We start from the raw sequence: 22,916 nt of genomic DNA on the forward strand, positions 1-22,916 counted from the left end.
GAAGTAAAATAATTTAAAAACAAAAATAAGGCAATAATAGTGTTAAATGTGCCGCTCGATATACACCATATTTATATAGATCTCAAAACCAATATTTAAATCCAAGACCGAGAAACCCACGAATCACAAGCTAAGAAAAAGAAATACTACATTGCTCTAACTCCGGAATTTTGTCTAATAAGAACAGAAGTACAGAAGGGCTAAATACTAAAAACATGAATAGAAAGGGACTTCTCGGTCTGCAGACGCAGCAGATGTACCTCGAAGTCTCTAAGCAGTTGCCTCTCTCAAGGATGGTAGGCCTGAGTAGCGGTACCTAGATCTGCACATGAAAAACATGCGCAGAAGGGCATGAGTACACCACAACGGTACTCAGTAAGTGCCAAGCCTAATCTCGGTTGGGTAGTGACGAGGAAGGTCAGGGCCCTACTGAGGTCAAGTAAAATATAAAGATCAACAATATAAAACAGAACAGTATAAATAAGTGCGGTAGTAAAATAACACAGGATGTACAGGACAACAACACCTATACAGAAAACAAGGTAAACATGGAAAGGAATTACGGCTCAGTACCAATAATCACAATCGGGGATCTCCCAAGATACCGTCCTGTAGTCCCATATGTACATGTACAGTGGAGCTCCCGGGATCCTATCCTGTAGTCCAACTCATAGTGCATGGGGATCTACCGGAATCCCATCCGTAGTCCCAAATGTAAATACCCAATACTGGGGGAATCTACCCGGTGCATTCTCGTAGTTCCATATAACTGTGTAGGGGGATCTACTGGGAATTTAACCCATAGTCCCAAAGTAATTATGCAGGGGGATCTAATGAGAATCTAACCCGTAGTCCCAAAGTAAACAAACAAGGGGGAGCTACCGAAATCTCACATCCGTAGTCCCAAAATAAATACGCAGCAGCAGCAGGAAGATATACAAAAATGGCAAAATTTCATATTAAGGCAATAAGTGATTCTAGCCTAGCATGCTACACAGAATTCAAGTAAGGCAGGTTGAATCAAATAAAACAATTAAGTCACTTAGACATGCTTTCCAAAGCTAACAACAGGCTTAATAGTGCAAGTAATAGAAACAAGAAATGAAACATACTAGTAATTACTTAAAGAAAACCGGATTTCCAACAATTAGCACAAGTACGCACTCGTCACCTCACGTACAAGGCATTTCAATTATCAAACATACTAATCCTAAGGGGAAGGTCCCCCCCACAAGGTTAGACAATCCACTTACCTCGAACCGGCTCAAAATCAACCTGAAACCACGCTCTTGCCACGAGTACTCGACTCCAAATAGCCCAAATCTATTCAATTCAATTGCATAATGTAAATAACAATTCAAGTAACTGATTCTACAATTAAATTGTAAGCTAATACGCAAAATTATGTAAAATGACCAAAATGCCCCTCGGGCCCACGTATCGGAATCAGGTGAAATTTATATTTTCAGAAACCTCGTGCTCTCACGAGTCCATATATAACAAGAATACTGAAATCGGAGTCCAATTGTTCCCTCAAATCCTCATTTAAAGGCCTCTTAAACTCAAGCCCTAATTAACCATTTTCCCAAATTTCTCACCACTAATTAGGTCGTTAATCAGATAAAAACGAGTTATGAAGTCAAGGATGTTACCTCCAAGTGATTTTCCTTTGTTTTCCTCAAGAATCTCTCTCAAAAGCTTCAAACCCAGATGAAAATGGTGAAAGAATCCCTCAAATTCGCGAAGGCAACTATTTATGTGTCCTGCCGAGTGATTTTGATGCGGTCCCGCTTTTGCGGAACAAGCAACGCATCTGCGACTTTCATTAAAATGGCCAGAGACTGCATCTGCGATCACCATTTCGCAGATGCGCAACCGTTTCTGCGGTGAACCTTCCGCATCTGCAGAACCTGAATGAAAAGCCAAAAATCCGCTTCTGCGGTTTCTACGCCGCTTCTGTGGCTCCGTACATGCGGAACCCAAACCGTAGGTGCGGTTATGACAGGTACCACCTGAACCAGCAATCTTTTAACTTCAAAAATCCTTCCATCGACCATCCGGAATCATCCCGAGGCCCCCGGGACCTCAATCAAAGGCACTAACAAGTCACAAAACACTATCCAAAGTTGTACCAATCCTTAAAACACCTAAAACAACATCAAAACCTCGGATTAATCAAGGATTTAAGCCTAAGAACTCCAAAATTCCTAAAAATACGCTTTCGATAAAAAAATCAACCAAACCGCGTCCGAATGACCTGAAATTTTGCACACTTGTCACATTCAACACCATGGAGCTACTCCAACTTCCGGAATTCCATTTCGACCCTCGGATCAAAATCTCACTATCGGACCGGAAACTTCAAAAATTCAACTTTCGGCATTTCAAGCCTAAATTAGCTACGGACATCCAAAACACAATTCGAATACACTCCTAACCTCAAAATCACCCAACAAAACTAACGGAATCATCAGATTTCCATTCCGAGGTTATCTTCACACTATTCTGACTATGATCAACTTTCCAACACTTAAGCTCTCATTTAGGGACTAAGTGTCCTAAAACTCCTTGAAACTCAAACCGAACATCCCGGCAAATCACATTAGCAGAAATAAACTTGGGGAAAGCAGTTAATAGGGGATCGGGGCATTAATTCTTAAGACGACCAGCCGGGTCGTCACATTGTTAGCCCTTCTCTATATAGCTCCCGGGACCCTTCGACCCCAAACCTGAGCTGGAAGTCATCTCCTCTCTTCCTTCTTGCCTCAGCTTGTAGTCAACTGAGGGAAAGGCATCCTCCTCATCAGCCTGGGTCTGATCGTGAACGTTTTGCTTGTTGTGCTTGACGACTGGTGGAGGCCCTTTTCTGGGTAGAGGCTGTATGTTTCTTGTGAGCCATATTTGCATAGAGATTAAATGTGAGCAACATGGTACGCAACAATGAAAAGAAAATAGAAAAACTAAAAAAAAATCAAGTATGCGACAGGTTATGCGGTCGCATAACCATTATGCGGACCGCAAACTTGTCGCAACTTCTCAGACTCATGAAATGATCTAAGTATGCGATGGGTTATGCGATCGCATAACCATTATGTGTTTTGCATAACCATCGCATACTAGAATGCTCAAAAAATAGAATCACAAAATGCGATCACAAAATCCATCGCAAAGTTGGAAATCGATCGCAAATTGGCCGCAAACAGCATGTTACAAAGCCATTGAAACTGTCCCAGTTTGCGGTGACTTTGCGGTCTGCATATTAATTATGTGATCGCAAAGTCGCCACATTTTTTTCATCTTCCTCAGCCATCTAGGGTTTGTTTTTGCGGCAACAATGCGGACCGCAAATCGATTATGTAGTCCACAGAAGTCATCGTTCTTAACTTTTTGACTTCAACCCTGAACAATGGTAGACCTAGTTTCACTACCCATAACCCCAAACATACTACCTAACCAAGAACCCCATCACATTACGAACAGGTACCCAACTAAAATAGAAGAAAAAGAAAATAGGAACATAAATAGGAGAAACAAAAACAAATTGAAACTAAAGCTTGCAAGGATGAAATCGGGACAAGAAAAACATACCAGTGTCGAATTAATGAGCACACTTGGGAGATAATTTCACAGGTGTTGCCTTAAGTTTTTGATTCACTAGCCGTTTTGCTTTCTCCTTTCTTTGTTTTTTTTTGTTTGGTTTTGTTTCGTTCTGATATTTTTTTTTGTTTTGAACGTGTTTGAGATGCTGAAGAGATGCGAGGGACTTACTTGGGAGAATTGTGATGGGTAAGTCACCGCATAACACATTATGCGACCGCATAAGAGTTATGCGGTGGATTTAATTTCGAGCTGCTTGAGGGCAAAAATGCGGTGCACTATGCGATCACAGAGTGGAAATGCGGTCCGCAAAGTGCACATCATTTCCGCATTCTTTCCACCGATTTTTGCCAAACACACTGTCTGGGTTTGCGACCACAATGCAGTCCGTATAGTGAAAATGTGACTGCATTTGTGTAGCAAACTTCCCAAGGTGATTTTTCTTCCCTTTCACATGCAATCTTACCCAGTGTTATAATCTTTTGAATCCCCTGCACTCTAACACACACTTTAAATTGATCAATTAAATCTATCTAACAAAAATTAAAAATTTAAAGGACAAAAATGGTGTTACCACACATAGGTTGTCTCCCATGAAGCGCTTGATTTAATGTCGCGGCACGACGAAGTTGGCATTCCTTTGGATTCACTCATTGGCCGAGCATGGACCATCTTTGAGAGATAGCTACTCCACAAAATGTTTTTTTCCATCTGTGCCCAAGTAGTGCTTGACTCGCTGGCCATTCACTTTGAAGGTTCGGAGCCCATCCTCCGATTCTAGTTCCACAGCTCCAAAAGGAGAGATATTGACCACCTTGAATGGACCAGACCATTTTGATTTGAGCTTGCTCGGAAACAATTTGAGCCTTGAGTTAAAGAGCAAAACCAAGTCACCTGACTTGAACTCCCGTTTCAGGATCTTTTTGTCATGGATGAACTTCATCCTTTCTTTATACACAGCTGCACTTTCATATGCATGGAAACGGAATTCCTCCATTTTATTGAGTTATATTAACCTCAAATTTGCAACTTTAGCCCAATCCAAGTTCAACCTCTTTAGAGCCCACATGGATTTGTGCTCCAGTTCTACGGGTAGATGACAAGCTTTGCTGAGACTAACCGATAAGGAGAAGTGCCAATAGGAGTTTTATACGCTGTGCAGTACGCCTATAATGCGTCATCTAACTTCCTTGACCAATCGGTCATGTTTGCATTAACAGTCTTTTCTAGAATGCTCTTTATCTCCCGATTAGAAACTTCAACTTGGCCACTTGATTGGGGATGATAAGGTGTGTCCACCTTATGCTTGACGCCATATTTATCTAGTAGCCCCGTGAAATCCTTGTTACAGAAATGGGACCCACCATCACTAAGAATGGCTCTAGGAGTGCCAAACCGAGTGAATATGTTTTTCTTTAAGAATGTGGTCACACTCTTTGCCTAGTTGTTAGGTAAGGCAATTGATTCATCCCATTTGGATACATAGTTCACAACCACCAAGATATATTTCATCCCACAAGAGCTTACAAAGGGACCCATAAAATCAATTCCCAACACGTCGAAGATTTCTATCTCCATCACAAAGTTCATTGGCATTTTATGCCTCTTGGAGATTTATCCTTGCCTTTGGCATTGGTCACAAGCCTTGTCCATTTGATTGGCATCATGATAGATCGACGACCAATAATAATCACATTTAATCACCTTAGCTACCATTCGATTTCCCCCATGGTGACCCCCAACCGGTGAGTCGTGGCATGCCTTTAGAATTGGCATAATCATTTCTTATGGAACACACCTTCTGATGATGTTGTTAGCACAAATATGGAACAAGAATGGTTCTTCCCAATAGTATTACCGACAATCTCTCAAAAACTTCTTCTTTTGATAGGATTCCAATCCATCAGGAATAAAGTCACTAACCAAGTAGTTAGCAATATCGGCATACCAAGGAGCAAAACTGCTAGATAGTGCCAATATTTATTTATCTGGAAATGCATCGTTGATTTCAAGATCTCCCTTTGGCCTCCCTGCCTCTTCAAGCCTTGATAAATGATCTGTCACTTGATTTTGCGTTCCCTTGCAATCCTTGACCTCGAAGTCAAATTCTTGCAACAACAAGACCCACCGAATCAACCTCGGCTTTGCATTCTTTGTGTGACATTGGCCAAGCATTACTCCAATAGCTACAACACTAGCGTCACGCATGAGCTCGAAAGGAAGAGACCAATCGGGCGTGACAATAATAGGTGCCGTGGTGAGCTTTTGCTTCAATTCCTCAAAGGCCTTGAGGCATTTCTCATCAAAAACAAATTTTGCATCTTTCTCAAGGAGTTTGCACATAGGATTTGCAATCTTGGAAAAATCCTTGATGAAATGCCTATAGAACCCGGCATGCCCCAAGAAACTTTGGAACACCTTTAACGGAAGTAGGTGGAAGCTTGGAAATAATCTCGATCTTTGCCCGGTCAACCTCTATGCCATATTTTGAAGTTTTATGCCCCAATACGATGCCTTCATCCACCATGAAATGGAATTTCTCCCAATTGAGCACAAGGTTGGTCTCCTTACATATCTTAAGCACTTGTCTAAGATTGTTGAGACAATGCTCAAAAGAGTTACCTACCACCGAAAAGTCATCCATGAAAACCTCTAGAAAATCCTCCACCATGTCGGGAAAAATGGACAACATGCATCTTTGAAAAGTAGTCGGATCATTGCACAAATCAAATGGCATCCGGCTAATGGCAAAAGTTCCATAAGGGCAAGTGAATGTCGTCTTCTCTTGATCCTCCAATGCTATGTTGATTTGGTTGTAGCCGGAATATCCATCAAGAAAGCAATACAATGACCTTCCCGTTAGCCGATCAAGAATTTGATCAATAAAAGGCATAGGGAGATGGTCTTTGCATGTGGCACTGTTGAGCTTCCAATTATCCATACATGCCCTCCATCCGGTCACCGTTCTTGTTGGGATGAGCTCATTTTTATCATTTTCAATCACGGTCATGACTCCCCTTTTTGGCACACATTGCACCGGGCTCACCCAAGAACTATCGGCAATAGGGTAGACTACCCCGACATCCAACCACTTGATGATTTCTTTCTTTACCACCTATTGCATGGATGGGTTCAACCGTCGTTGATGTTTCACACTTGGTTTCATCTCACTCTCCAATTGGATCTTGTGTTCGCAAATTTCGGCGGGAATCCCCTAGATGTCCGCAATTGTCCATCCAATAGCTTGCCTATGCTCCTTCAAGACTTCCAACAATTGTTCTACCTGCACATCATTCAACAAAGAAGAAACGATTACCGGTAAAGTATCATTTGAGCCAAGAAATTTATACCTCAAGTGTGGTAGAAGTGGTTTGAGCTCTAGTTGCGGTGGATCAATAATAGAAGGCTTTGCGGGAGGAGTGTCTCTATTCTCCAAGTCGAGATAGAGCTTTGCCGGAGCATAAGTGTAGGACCCAAGCCCCTCTAATGCATTTACCGATTCCATATATCCTTCCATATCTTCACCATCAAAGTTCACAAAAATAGCCACCAACGCCTCACCGAGGTATTGTTCTTCCTTCTTTATTTCAACCGCATCTTCCACTTCATCAAAAATATAAATCACCGAGATGCTCTCATATTCATGGGTAGTTTCATACCCTTGCTTGCTTGGAATATGACCTCTTCATCATTCACACGGAATTTGATCTCATTCCATTCCGAATCCATTAGTGCTCTTCCTGTGGCTAGGAATGGTCTCTCCAAAATGATAGGGATCTCTTTGTCAACTACACAATCAAGGATTATGAAATCGGTGGGTAAATGAAACTTTTCCACTTTAACAAGCACATCATCAACAATTCCCACTGGCCTCTTTATGGAACGATCGGCCATTTTCAATCTCATACTTGTGGGCCTTGGCATACCTAACCCTGCTTTCTTGTAAATGGCAAGAGGCATCAAGTTGATTCTAGCCCCATTATCACAAAGGGCTCTTGCAAAATCATGTGCCCCAATAGTACAAGGAATGGTGAAAGCCCCCGAGTCTTCTTTCTTTTGAACGGTGGATGTTGCAATGATGGAACTAACCCAGTGAGTCACATTCACCACTTCATTTTTGGTAGTTCTCTTCTTGGTAATCAAGTCTTTCAAATATTTAGCAAAACCCATCATCTCTTGAAATGCTTCCACAAATGAAATATTCACCGATAATTTCTTGAGAATGTCACAAAATTTTTCGAGTTTGCTATCATCAACCTTCCTAAGCAAGTCTTTGAGGGAATGGAGGAGGGGGTCTAGAAATAAGTGGTAGAGTTTTTGGTGCCTCTTTTACCTTTTCCTTTACCTCTTCCTCGTTTTATTCTTGCACTTTCAACTCTTCTGGAACCTTTTCAACTTCAACAATACTTGGCTCTTCAACCTTAACTTCATGTTCGGACTCTTCAACTTCAACCACTTGTTCACTCCCTCCTTATAGTACCTTCCCACTCCGAGTAGTAATTGCCATGATATGAGAAGTTAGACCACCCCCACTACCCTTGGGGTTCACAATTGTGTCATTTGGAAGTGTCCCTTTTTACGAATTTTGTTCCCTACGGAGGTCTCTCATTTGCATCTCCAATTTTTGAATGGATGCGGTATGAGAGCCAACAAGCTTGGTCATATTCCTCATAGAAGTGTCAGACTTCTCTTGATTTTGCAGTACCCGTTCAAGCATGCCTTCCAACTTAGATTCACTTGAGGAACCTTGATTTGAATATTGACCCTTTGGAGGAACATAATGGTTTGAACTCTGATTTGAGAAGTTGTTGTTGTTGTTCCAATTTCCTTGATTTGAACCGCCTTGGTCATTTCACCACTATTGGTTGCCTTGCCCTTGCGGGTGAGGCCTCCATTGATTTTGTTATCCTTGACCTTGGTATTGTTGCCTTTGATAACCTCCTTGAGAGTTGTTGACATATTTTGCCTCCTCAAAGTCTTCATTCGATAAGGGTTGCACATCCTCCACCACATTTACTTTCTTCGTTTGGTTTTCTGTGAACATATTTGTCAACACATTGACATTTGTGGCAAGCCCTGCAATCACTTGATCTCTATCTTGGTTTTCCTTGATCATGGTGGTCAAGGAAGGAGATCCATATGCAATGCCACCTATGATGTCCTCTGAGTGCCATGCTTGATTATGCTTTGCCATTTTGTCAAGTATTTGTGTGACCCTTGCGAATGATTTGTCCATGAAAGATCTATCAGCTGCATTCTTGGCTATAGATTGGTTCATAGGATCCAAGCCCATGTAGAATTTTTCCAACAAGATAGAATCCGGAAAACCATGGTTGGGAGACCTTACCAAATATAACTTGAATCGATCATATGCCTCATGTAGATGCTCTCCCGGTACTTGCTTGAAAAAGAAGATTTTATCCCGGAGCTCAAACTTCTTACTTTGCGGGAACCATTTAGCTAAGAATGCCCGGACAAGTTCGGGACAAGAATGAATGGAGTTTGGTGGCACATTTTAAAGCCACTTCCTTGCGTCCCCAGCTAGTGAGTACTTGAACACCCTCAACCTTAGGGCATCATCAGATACATTGTTATGCTTATGCATCACACACACACAAGAAGTTTCTAAGATGTTGTGTTGGATCATCATTAGTGGAATTCCTGAAAACCCCCTCCGCTTTGAGCATAAGGATTAAACAATGTTCCACCTTGGAAGTTGTAACACCAACAACCGGAGGTACAATAACATTTGTATCCTTGATGTACTCATCTATGTCCACAAAAGGATTTTCTTCCATTTCTTCCTCCATTTCTTTTTCTTCATATTCAGCCATGTTTTCCTATCAACACCAAACAAAACAAGCAAAGTATGATGGAATATAATAATACGTAAAGTAAAGCACACACTAATTAGTAATTTCAAAACCGTATTCCCTGGAAACGGCGCCAAAATTTGATACGCTCAAATTACACTTTAATTAAATAGTGTAAGGTGGTCGGTGTCACATATAATAACCCAATAAGGTTGGGGTCGAATCCCACAGGAAATAGGCGTGAAAAGGTTACTCGAGTAGTGTGTTACTTGACTAAAGTCGTAATTCTATTCGATTAATTGTAACAAGAGTATGAAATGATTTTGGTTTGAAGAAATAACTAATTGTAATGTTGAGAATGTAAATAATTTGATTAAGAAAACCAAGGTTGTGTCCCCTTCAATGAAGTGTAATGCTATCAGTGTTAATATGATATATTTCTAATGGAAGGTTCTTTAGATATTCAAATGATTTTTAAATGACTACCCAATATTTTTCAATAGTTGGGTAGTATTTCCTCTTTGTGATTTTTCCAAATATAAAAGAGTTGCAATTAAGAACAATCAATATATGCCAAATAAAACCCACTTATTCCTAAGCGATTCTATTAAACAAGGTTTAAAGCCTTGAGTCTTTGATATTTACTTCTACTAAATCCTAACTCACTTTTCCAAGTAAAGAAAGAATTTAATGGAACTTGTTAATGTTTGCAACCACCAACAATAAATGAAGAATGTGAAATAAATATATATCAACCAACCATTATACATATATTCAATGTTACACCCATTAACATAACACCCATTTAGGGTCCACAACCTTAGTATTTAAAGTTAGCTACACATACTAAAATACAAAAGGATAGGAATATTTAATGACATAAAGCTTACAAAGTGCAAGATTCTTCCTTCAAAAGCTTCCAAAAGAGAGGAATATTAAAGACTTGGAATGTATCTCAAAAACAAGACAAGATGCCCCCACAAAACCCTAGTAAATCTATTTATAGTGGGTCAAAACTCGGGACAAAAATACCCTTTCCGGTCAATTATGCGACCGCCTTTCTATCGCATAATAGACATGCGGTCGATATTCTCACCATGACCATCACATCTTTAAACCCTAGTTTCCAGGCCTTCATCGCATTCACGTTCGACGGTCCGCATTGCAGATATACGATCGTATTTCGCTTCACATTTTCCACCTTCAGCAACCTTCATGACGAGTTTGCGGTCCATTATACGGCTCGTAAACTTGTTATGCAATCGCAAACTGGGCCGCATTTCTTACACTGGACTTTAGCTAACAAACTGTTGTGGTTTGCGATTCCCTTGAGCATTATGCGGCCTGCATGTTAGATTTGCGGTCTGCATTTCTACATTTGCGATGCATTTTGCTCTTTTCTTGTCTTTTTGTGGCTTTTTGATTTCATTTCCATGCTTTTAAGTCTTTAAACCTCATACACTGCAAAAACACTAAAGTTACATAAGTATAAAAGATAATTGCATTTAAAACAAGCTAAAATATAAGCAATTTGTATTAAATGTGCCGAAATTCTCCGGCACATCAAGGCCGAGGACGCTCACCTGGTGCTGCTAGAGCACCCGCGCGAGCTGCCACTTAGGAGCCACCAGTAGCTCCAGTTGGAGCTCAGGCACCTGATACGCCTACTGCTACTACTATTCCAGCTCTTCAAGAGATCCTTGCACAGTTCGTGAGCATGTACACCGCTCTAGCTCAGGCAGGGATGATTCCTCTTGATGCAGCCACATCTCAGGCTGGGGAAGGAGCATAGATTCCCACCACCCGCACTCCTAAGCAGTGGGTCTAGGTTGATCAGATCCCAAAGGTTATACCGGTACCACCTGTAGCCCCAGTTTAGCCTGAGGATAGGGTAGCAACTTCAGAGGATGAGCAACGGAGGCTTGAGAGGTTCAAGAAGTACAAGCCTCCTATATTTAGTTATCTAGCATCAGATAATGCTCTAGGATTTTTGGAGGAGTGCTACCGTATCCTCCGCACTATGGGTATATCAGGATCGAGTGAGGTTTTTTTCACTGCCTTCCAACTTCGAGGAGCAGTCTATCAGTGGTGGCATACTTATGAGATGGAACAACCCAGCTGAGGCAGCATCCCTTACATGGACCAAGTTTTCAGATATGTTTTTGAGGAAGTATGTTCCTCAGAGCTTCAAGGATGCATGGCGCGCAGAGTTTAAGCATTTGCGCCAGGGTACTATGACTTTTTTGGATTTTCTGGGTATGCCACCCAACAGAGATATTGATTTCGGCATTGATTTGTTGCCAGGCACTTAACCCATATCTATTCCTCCTTATCGTATGTCTCCTCATGAGTTGAAGGAGTTGAAGGATCAGTTACAGGAGTTTCTTGATAAGGGTTTTATTTAGCCCAGTGTATCGCCTTGGGGTGCTCCTATCTTGTTTGTGAAGAAAAAGGATGGTTCTATGCGTATGTGCATTGATTATGCTAGTTGAACAAAGTTATAGTGAAGAACCGATATCCTTTGCCTTGTATTGATGATCTGTTTGACCAGTTACAAGGTGCACGAGTGTTTTCTAAGATTGACTTGCGTTCAGGTTATCATCAGTTGAAGATTCGAGAGCCAGATATCCCGAAGACTACTTTCAGGACTCGGTATGGTCATTACGAGTTCCTTGTTATGTCATTTGGGTTGACCAATGCCCCAACAACATTTATGCATTTGATGCACATCATGTTATGGCCATATCTTGACTCGTTCGTCATTGTCTTTATTGATGATATTCTAGTATACTCCCAGAGTAGGGAAAGTCATGAGCAGCACTTGAGGACAGTGCATCAAACCTTGAGAGAAAAGAAATTATATGCAAAGTTCTCAAAATGTGAGTTTTGGTTGGATTCTGTGGCATTCTTGGGTCACGTGGTATCGAGTGAATGGATCAAGGTGGATCCGAAGAAAGTGGAAGCAGTGCAGGGTTGGGCCAGACCATCCTCAGCTACAGAGATCTGTAGCTTTCTTGTCTTGGAGGGTTATTACCATCAATTTGTTGAGGGATTTTCATCTATTGCAGTACCTATGACTAGACTGTCCTAGAAAGGTGCTCTGTTCCAGTGGATGAAAGAGTGTGAGGAGAGCTTCCGGAAGCTCAAGATAGCTTTGACTACAACCCTAGTTTTGATATTGCCTACATGTTCGGGGTCTTATACTATCTATTGTAATGCCTCGAGGATTGTCCTCGGAGCAGTATTGATGCAGGATGGTAGGGTGATTGCCTACACGCCAAGACAGTTGAAGGTACATGAGAAGAATTATCCCGTCCATGATCTCGAGTTAGCTGATATTGTTCACACCTTGAAGATATGACATCATTATTTGTACGGTGTTCCTTGTGAGATCTATACTAATCACCAGAGTTTGCAGCATCTGTTCAGGCAGAAGGTCCTTAATTTGCGCCAGAGGAGGTGGTTAGAGCTGCTGAAGGACTATGATAACACTATCTTGTATCACCTGTGTCACACCTCCTTTTTCACCCGCGCCACCGCCAAGGGGGCGCAGAAGGGAGTTTTTCCAATTAAAGGACAATCGAAACAAGATTTATTTATTTCTTTCAGAGTCACCACTTAAGAGATTTATGGTGTCCCAAGTCACCAGTTGAATCCCGAATCGAGGAAAAGATTGACTCTGTATTACAGTCCGCGAACCAGAAATCTAAGTAAGGAATTCTGTTAACCTGTGAGAAGGTGTTAGGCATTCCCGAGTTCCGTGGTTCTAGCACGGTCGCTCAACTGTCATATTTGGCTTGTTTATCTGATTTTAATACATTTTGAACCTATGTGCCAATTTTAACCTTGAACCGATTTTATCATTATTATTATTTTAACAGAGAATTGCAACATCGTGAAAATACATCTCGAACCACGTCACATCAATGCACCCGTGGTTATTGACACATTTAAACTCTATTGAGATTTGGATTTGGGTCACATAAATGTGCACCCGAGTTTAAGAAGATAACATTATTAAATACACGCCTAAAGCGATTAGCGTGTCATTATTTTGGGTAGGGCTGTGAAATTTTGCTAAACGGCCCATCCCGAAGTCTAAGTAATTTTACCAACACGTATAGAGGGCCCCGCAGCTTGTGTATTTTTGTTTGTCGAGGCTCGTATCATTCATTATTTTTAAAAGGAATTTGCAACGTTGTGGAAATGCATCTCGAACCACGTCACAATCAATGTACCCATGATTAGCGACACATTTCGACTTCGTTGAGATCTAGATTTGGGTCACATAAATGTGCACCCGAGTTTAGGGAGGTAACGTTATTAAATACGCACCTAGATAGACTAACGCGTTATTATTTTAGAGAAGGCCGTGAAATTCGCTAAACAGCCCGTCCCGAAATCTAAGTGTTTTAACATATACATTTGATGAGGGCCCCGCAATTTTGCATTTTTATTCGACGAGGCTCATCTTTTTATTTTAAGACCGATCCTAAAGTGACTATGATTTTCTACCTTTATTGTCTCTACCGATAAAAGAGAGGTCCTAATTTATTTGTTGTTGGACTGAGGCAAACCACATAATAAATCTACGCCAAAGCCATCGGGCTCTAAGATAAACCCGACGAAGAGAGTGTTACGCTCAGGCCCACGCCCCTGACAGGTTATGCGCTGATTTCAGCCTAGACCCAACTATACACGGCCATCAGAGATAGACCTAGGCTGCTTATTAAAAAACTGAAAACTATATTGAGTCAAAAAAAAAACCTAACGCAACAATTCGAATTGAGCAATTATTCCTGAGTTGTCTCAATTTCATTTACTTGATGCAAGTTAGTATGGATTGTTTTGATTGTAGCTTCATACTCAGGCATGCAAGTAACTGAAGGTATTTATTTGAAGGTGTGGATCAAACTAAGGGAGGTTATTAACTAAAGCCAACTACTAGACTCAACGAACCAATTCCATGAATCTGAGTACTCACGAGTCCCAACGTTAATTCAACGATAATAATTCAGATGCGCACATTAGCTAAGTCCAGGACACTTATTCTCATGTATATGTTAAACAACGGATAGCCATATTGACTTCCAGCTCAAACTGTTTTTAGTTCTAAAAGTTTAAACTAAACAGAATCAAGCTAAATTATGCTACAGCTAATACCATTCCAAATAATAGTCCAAAAGTCCACTACAGTTCTAATTATACAGCCCAAGTTTTAACAGTAAAATACAAACCTAGACTACGCTAGGCAACCCATAACAGTTATTGTCTATGTTAACCATAAATACAACTGAAATCCAAATAAACAGGGATCTGATGAACACTTTTATATCATCAACTCCATTTCAAAGCTACATCATGGTGGATTCAAATGTGTACCTGGATTGGGAAACAGGACAAGAAGAAGGAGAAGTCAGCAGCAGGTAAGCAGTAGTCAATGCAGCAACAATAGGATTCATAACAGCTCCAAAACCAATTTTTAAAAAAACAGAATAACACTCAACCCCAGCCAAGTATGAGTTTGTCAACCAACAACAATACAAACACCCAAAATAGAACAAACTGAGCTCGGATAAGTTCAGAAGCAGAATCAATAGACTGCCAAATGAATTCAACAATCAAAGGGGCAGGAACTAATGCTTGGAATCTAAGTTCTGCCTAGCACTCAATGTAACAACATCTTTTCTTTTAAACTCTCTCTTAGAATTGATTCAAGACTCAAAATTTATTCCTATTTGATTCACTTTTCCTCTCTTCAGGTCCCTCTCCTCTCTCTAAAATCCAGCCCCCTATTATGTCCAAACCTTCCTCTATTTATCTGCCCCCCAAAATAGACCCCTCCCCTTCTCAAGAGCACTTAAACTAATACCACCACCATCTTTTGCCCATGATATTCTCTTACAGCCCATTATCATGTGTCTTGTGCCCAAAAGGTATGAGCAACTTATAATATTCAATTACCCCACATGCTATCAAGTTTTGTTACCCACTAATACTAAACAATTATATTAGTTTAATGTCATTTTAGTACCCTACTGCCATCCCACTTAAACTAACCAATTTCTGAACTTTTCAATCCCCAAAATACCCTCCTAAAGCCTCTGAAATTACTGTCCTACCCAATCCCTTTAACTGGCAACAACCCCAAATAGCTATAACCAATTCAGCTAATCAATTAACTACCTAGCCACATGAACCGATACCTAACAAGCGCATCAAAACCGAATCCAATACAGGACAATCATTGAGATTCAATTCAGAAAAATCAGCTAGAACTTGCGCTCAGATTAGTTCCAAATAGTATCCAAATAAAGCTACTAATTCAAGGCAACCTGTATTGAACTACTAAAGTCAAACTGATTCACACATACACAGGGAATAAGCTAACCATATTGGGAACCAATCCTAATTAGCTTAGACAAACAGAAATGAGCAAGGAACCAAACAAATGATGAACAACAAAGAGCAAACTTGGCCAATTTGAACAAGTAGTAACCATCAAACAATTACAAGAGTAGCCGTGGTTTTATACAAAGCATTATGGATACTGAATAATTCGATGTAAACAACAATACAAAAAAGAGACAAAATACAGAACAAACACAAAGCATTCGATCCTAAAGAAAGGGGTAGAAAATGAACTTACTGAACGATACTAACAGAGAAGAGAAATAAGCAAAAACCTACCAGTTTAAACGAGGACCGAGTTCGAACCTCCGACCTTTGGATTTGGGGCCAAAATGGACCCCATAGTGAACTCATCCTTGGATCATTTGATTTGGACCAAAGCAGACTTTAATCATGTGTTTTCAATGTGAAAACACATGATTAAAGTCCAATTTGGCCTACAGATCTTCGACTGTCCACTGAACCTCGAGCTTGAAAGAACTAGGGTTTGGGGTCAAACTTCGATCTAAGATTCAAGAAAATCCAATGAGATTTGAGGGAATCTGTTAATGGTTTAGGGACGAGGGAAGTCAGGTGGACGTTGGGTGTTGATTTGGGGGCGATTGGGTGAACTAAGGTTTTGGTCCGATTCTTCAGATGAATATTCGAGATGTTTGGTAATGATTCGCGGAGAAAGGGTTGTGGATTCATAGAGGGGAGGGTCTGGGGGTTCAGGGGTGTGTTTTTGGTGGTCACCGGCATCGTTGCCGCCGGGTTTACGGCGAAGGGGAGGGGTGAAGGCTGCTAGGGTTTGGGGAGGGATCGTCTTTGAGCTTGGAGACGATACAGAGAAAAAGGGGGGGTTCGTTTGAAGGGGCGGGGTAAGGAATTAAGGCTATATATACGGGGGGGGGGGGTTTTAATCTCGGCCGTTAGATTAATTAAGATCAACGGCCAGGATCAATGAGGTTAAACCATACGACGTCGTTTGGTTTAAGTAGGGGATCGATCTGAACCGGGTAATGGGTCGGGCCAAGGGATGGGTAAGGAGATTGAATCTCGACCATTGTATCGATTTAATCCAACGGCCTTGATTAAAAGTGACCAAACGATGTCGTTTTTAAGACGCCTCTGGCCAGGCCAGACTGGACCTGGTGCACGGGTGATTTGGGCCTGATTTCTTGCACATGAAACCGACCCAAATTTCACTCTTTTCTTCTTTTCTTTTATTTTTCTTTTAATTCCTTTTCAAATAAAAATCCTAATTAAATTATTGACAATTAACTAAAACATTAACTCCTAACACTAGCTACCATATTGAATTAAACATCAAATAAAGATAAAATTACACCATTCGGACATTAAGTGCTAAAAATGCAAAGCATATATTTTTGTGATTTTCTACTTTTGTAAAACAAACCTTGCTTACTTAAATCCTAAATTGTAAAATTAAATCCTAATTTGCAAAATCAAATCCTAAATGCACATGCAACACACACATATATTTTTTGTATTTTTCAGTAGTAAAAATAGAATAAAACGTAGACAAACAAATACAAAATAAATTACAAACAACACACAACTATTTTATTGAATTTTTGTGGGAGTAGTTCTTGTAGGGCAAAAATCACGTGCTCACAGCTGCCCCTCTTTGTCCGGAAATACAAAGAGTTTTCGTGCAAAGATAAAGTGAGCGGATATGAGCGATTTTTGCCCGTTGGAATACTCCGTGCGAAGCATTTTTGAAAAGATTTAACCGAACCTCTGCTTCAAAGGTTTCCTACATATCCCTGGCTAAAAGGGAATCAGGTCAATGTAGTTCGGGAAGTTTTGGTAGCTGGGACTACCATGAGACTGGGATTTTGTTGTTACTGTTGTTGTTGTTGCTGCTGCTACTTACTGACCTCCTTGTTACACCTTGATAAAAATAAAGAAGTTATACTAAGCTATGGCCTATGAATTACAAAGATTTATTCTCAAACTCGGTCATGTGACTGTTGTTGCCTTGTTGCTTTGCTGTCTTGCGTTTCCTCTAATGTTTCTTTGCTTCTGACTTGACTCGTATTCCTTCTTGATTGCCGAACTTGAACTGCTTATTTCCTTCTTGTGAGCTTCGTTTCTTCGAAGTTTGAACTGCCTTCTACTGACTAGTGTTGCCTTCCTTCCGACTTCTGAATTTCAACTTATGCTGGGGATTTTTGTTGTAACCTTCTTCTTTACTGACTTCAAACTTCAATGTATTCCTCTGTTATATGGACGGGCTCCCAGCCTCAAAACTTGAAAATAAAATGCCATTCCTTTCTTCAGGTGGGCTCCTGATTTCAACACAACTTTGAAAATAAAAATGCCATTCCTTTCTTCAGGCGTGCTCCTGACCTCAACAACAACTTCGAAAAATAAATCGCCATTTCATTCTTCCGACAGGCTCCTGACTTCAACAACAACTTAAAATAAATCGCCATTCTGTTCTTCAGGCGGACTCCTGACTTCAACAACAACTTCGAAAAATAAATCGTCATTCTGTTCTTCAGGCGGGCTTCTGACTTTAACAACAACTTCGAAAAATAGATCGTCATTCCGTTCTTCAGGCTGGCTCCTGACTTCAACAACAACTTCGAAAATAAAATCGCCATTCCGTTCTTCTAGCGGGCTCCTGACTTCATCAACAACTTAAAATAAATCGCCATTCCGTTCTTCAGGCGGGCTCCTGACTTCAACAACGACTTAAAATAACTCGACATTCCGTTCTTCAGGCGGGCTCCTGCCTTCAACAAAAACTTCGAAAAATAAATCGTCATTCCGTTCTTCAGGCGGTCTCCTGACTTCAACAACATCTTAAAATAAATCGCCATTTCGTTCTTCAGGCGGGCTCCTGACTTCAACAACAACTTCGAAAAATAAATCGCATCAGGCGGGCTCCTGACTTCAACAACAACTTCGAAAAATAAATCGCCATTGTTTCCCCTTACCTCCTGAACCATTTTCCTTGAATTATCTTTCTTCAAAACTGCTTCCCTCGAAACTTGTATTGTCTTCCTTCTTCAAAACTACTTCCCTCAAAACCGGTGTCTCATTTCTCTGCGAACTGCTGGGGATAACACTTTTTAAAAAATATGTTATCTTACTCCTTCAAAGGCTACTTCCTTTGAGACTGATGTTTTATTCCTCTTCAAACTGTTTCCTTTTGCGAAACTGGTCTTCCTCTTTTTTCTTTTTCTTTTTTTTTCTTCTTCCTTCAAAGACTACCTCCCTTAAAACTCGGGTTATCTTGCTTCTTCCAAGATTGCTTTCTTTAAAACTTGTATCGCCCTTTCTCGCATACTGCTGGGGATTTTATTTCTTTCAAAACTTGTGTTATCTTCCCTCTTTCCCAAGCGGCTATCTAATCTCAAGAATTTTTTTGCAATGAGCGAAATTTTTTTGCCCCAGTTCGATAGTCTTCTTTGTGGCCATGTCTTCCTGCTGTCAATAGCATTTCCTTTTCCTGCTTCAAATCGAAGAAAAATTTGTTAGTTCAAAACGTGGTGAGTGGTCGTGCCACTCTTGCTGGGGATGGTTTTTCCCTTCTTCCTTCCCCTGCTTTGCGCTTTATCACAAAACTTGCTGGGGATGATATTCCTGCTGGGGATAGTTTTTCTTTTCTCTTCCTTCCCCGCTCTATGTTGTCCGACCATTGCGGAACTTGGTCGAGAATCTGTCGGAGTTGTTCCTGTATCTCGCAAATCTGTTGGGGATCGTCATAACCTTTTAACTGTTGCTTTTTCGTTTTTCTCCAACTTCCCCTGGAAATTTGGTCCTCTTGGGATCTCGACCCATTCATCATTTGGTCTTGCGACCAACTCCTTTTCGCTTTGTCGCCTTAACTTTGGCCTGTCCTGTTCGCATTTTGTTTTGCACCATTTTGGCAACTGGTAGTAAGCTCTGAAAATTCTTTTCAAAAACGAACTGCTGGGGAGGTAAAGTCTTTAGACCAAAAAAAGTGATGATTTCAAAAGGTAGAAAAAAGAAGAAGAAATCTTTCTGAACAAATGCTGGGGAAAAGAAAAGAAGGAAAAACTTATCTAAATAACCGATCCCAATGATCATGTCATGCATTCCAGATTAATTATCCCTATCTATTTGTATCAATCAATCTTTCGGACGACCTCATCTTGCTGGGTATAAACAGGTACTCAACTCTTTGCCAAATGCGGATCCTTTCCGCCAATCTTGTCTTGTCACCTCATAGTGCCCTTCGAGGGGTTTTCACTAATAAGACTCTCTCGTTTCTCTCAACTCCCGTCGTCTTATGGTACCTATGAAGGTTTTCACCGATAAGACTCTCTCGTTTTATTTCTCTCATCTTCCGTCGCCTTATGGTGCCTGTGAAGGTTTTCACCGATAAGACTCTCTCATTTTATTTTATTTTTTAGCTGGCGATTGGAGTGCTGCCGATATGAGTCTCTCTGCTGGGGATTCTTTTCGACTATCAATTCATTTCCAGTTCATGATCCTCTTCTCTGCTGAGGATCGGGGTGTTATCCCCGACTTCCGTTTGCATGATTTGGCACTTCTTGGATACTGATCGGGAGGTCTTTTTGGACATCAATATGGATTTTTGTGTATGGCTAAAGAAAAGGGGTATCAAGAGTTCAAAACAATTTTGACGGGTAAAACAGTACAACTCTTGGAATCAAACTTCCTTTCCAAAATTACAAACACAAACTTCTGCCCCAGTTTTCTTGCTTGGGGATTTTTATTTTTGTTACACTATGACCGAGCCGTGAGGCACCTACGTATCCTTCTTTGAGGAATCAGGTCAAACGTAGTTCCCAATTCCTTTGTTTTTCTTGTGACTTTTCTTTTGTCTTTATTATCATTATTTTTCTCTTCTCTTTTTCTTTCATTTTCATTACTGATTCCAAAAGAGGGGTATGAAAGAATAAATAAGGCTCAAAAGGGGAAGCAAAGGTTGAAGTGTTTGGATGGAAGAACAGTCGAAACGGGATTTATTTAATCATTTAAGAGTCGCCACCTGGGAATTTTAAGGCGTCCCAAGTCACCAATTTTAATCCCTGAATCGAGGAGAATATGACTCTGTTTATTATTCTGCGAACCAGAAATCCTGAGTAAGGAATTCTGTTAATCCGGAAGAAGGTGTTAGGCATTTCCGAATTCCGTGGTTCTAGCACGGTCGCTTAACTGTTTTTATTATTGGCTTAATTATCTTGATTTTTATTAAATACTAGATGTTATCTGTTTTTACTACCGCTTATACTTATTGTGATTGATAACCCTTCTTTGAATCGAATTACGCGTACGTATATTCGTGTTATAAATTTTAAAAATACTGAATTGTGTCACGCGTACGTGTACACAATAACCTTTGGTAATATATTTATTAAACAATCATTTTTTCGGAATTACGTCGAATCAAGAATATTTGTTTTTCTTGAATAGTGAACCGTACATCTCGGATTTTTATGAAATTGATTTAACGCCTTTGGAAAAATCCTTTTATTAAATATTCGCTCGAAATTGCGCGTACGCATAATCCGAATTTTTACTTTTAAAAATATAATCAGGGCACGCGAACGTATCCCTAATTGCGCAAAATATTTGTAATGGTTTAGGAATTTTCCACAAATTGTTTATTATATTCATGTATTTCTTTTATGTGAAAATCATGAGAAACTCCTATTTAGAGGCCTATAAATTCTTTGAAAAGAATTCGCAATCTATTAAAGGTTGTTCGTCGATTATGATTTCCGAATATAAGTTATATTCATTCCAACTATTCAAATTCAAAGAACAGAATAAAAATATGATTAATACTATTTTTAAACAAATATGACATATATATATATATATATATATATATATATATATATATATATATATATATATGCCAAAGAATAAATTGCATATGAAACTGAAAATAAATGATTCATAAAGGAAGGAAATATTTTCCGAGAATTTTTCATTATTTACTTAATGCAAATTCTATTTCTAATTATCATTGATGTAAAGTGTGGCAATTTATGTTTGTACATCTCTTTTCATTCTCATATACTCGCTTTTAATCTAATGGGCCTAATTATTTGGTCACTTTGTTTTATGAAGGTAGATAAGCATCGAATTTATAGAAAGGGAATTATTATACAAGTTAATTCAACAAAGTTACCTTACATGCAACCTAACTGTTTGGCGTAAACATTCATAACGTTTTAACATCATGACGAGCTATACCAACTTACTTTACTCATATGATTATACCTGTCATCATACCATATAATAACTTATACCAATCTAAACAGAATCATATTTGTTACAAGATATTCTACTAATGTAACTTCTTAATCTTTACATTTAGCTAATGGTATTATGGGATGTAATCAATGGCCCATTTTTATGCCTTATTCCCTGTTTTGACAATTCACATATACCTATACCAATGAGATTTCGGAATGGCTAACATTATTACAAAAACTTTATATGAATTTCAAAATAAGACAATTTAACTCATAGCTATCAAATTGAATTCACTACTAGTTAACTAACATAAAAATGAAATTAAAACTAATGAACTTGGACAATTGGAAAATAGCATTTCAAGCTTCATGGATTTGTCATGTTGAATCTCTTTTTGACATAAAATTTAAAAGACATGTACCTGAAAATGGAGGTAGAAGAAGTAAGTTTCAGCAATTGCAGCAGTAACAAAATCAGTAGAATATACTGATAACACAGCAAGTCTGAACAAGAATAGGATTCGAAGAGCCCAGATGCACAGTAAAAGTACTTTTAAGAAACTTCAGATTTTTAACTGAAGAATGAGATCGAACAAATCCGGACAGATTCAATACCAAGAGTAATATTTCTGATTTTTGATGTTTAGAACAAAACAGACTGAAAACTTTCAATTTCAAGAACACAGAATCAGCTTTAATACTAATTTCCGATGTAGAATTCTCTTTTAGTGTCTCTGTTTTCCTTTCTTTCTATCTTCCTTTTCAAATTTCTGTTTTTGCTTGATTTTCCTCTTTCAATCTCCTAAAATCTGCCTTAAGCTCTATCTCTCAAACTCTCTTCTTCTGAAAACTGCCCCTATTCTTTGAAAAACTCTCTCTTTTCCCT

General features: G+C 39.6%; 2 protein-coding genes across 2 annotated transcripts in view; both read right to left on the reverse strand.

Moving 5' to 3' along the window:
* Positions 1-6,811: 6,811 nt before the first annotated feature.
* LOC138876942 (uncharacterized) lies at positions 6,812-7,767 on the reverse strand. Its single transcript, XM_070156208.1, has 2 exons — positions 7,257-7,767; positions 6,812-7,200 (listed from the first exon to the last, which is right to left on the reverse strand). The coding sequence occupies exons 1-2, from the start codon at positions 7,765-7,767 to the stop codon at positions 6,812-6,814; spliced, it is 900 nt and encodes a 299-aa protein (XP_070012309.1).
* Positions 7,768-9,194: 1,427 nt separating this feature from the next.
* Positions 9,195-22,916, reverse strand: part of LOC138876943 (uncharacterized) — a 61,236-nt gene continuing 47,514 nt past the window's right edge. The window contains exon 8 of the mRNA XM_070156209.1: positions 9,195-9,437. Coding sequence (XP_070012310.1) covers positions 9,195-9,437 — 243 coding nt within the window. The remainder of the gene's footprint in view (positions 9,438-22,916) is intronic.

The sequence above is a fragment of the Nicotiana sylvestris genome, chromosome 9 (genome assembly GCF_000393655.2).
Source record: "Nicotiana sylvestris chromosome 9, ASM39365v2, whole genome shotgun sequence".
Classification (NCBI taxonomy): domain Eukaryota; kingdom Viridiplantae; phylum Streptophyta; class Magnoliopsida; order Solanales; family Solanaceae; genus Nicotiana; species Nicotiana sylvestris.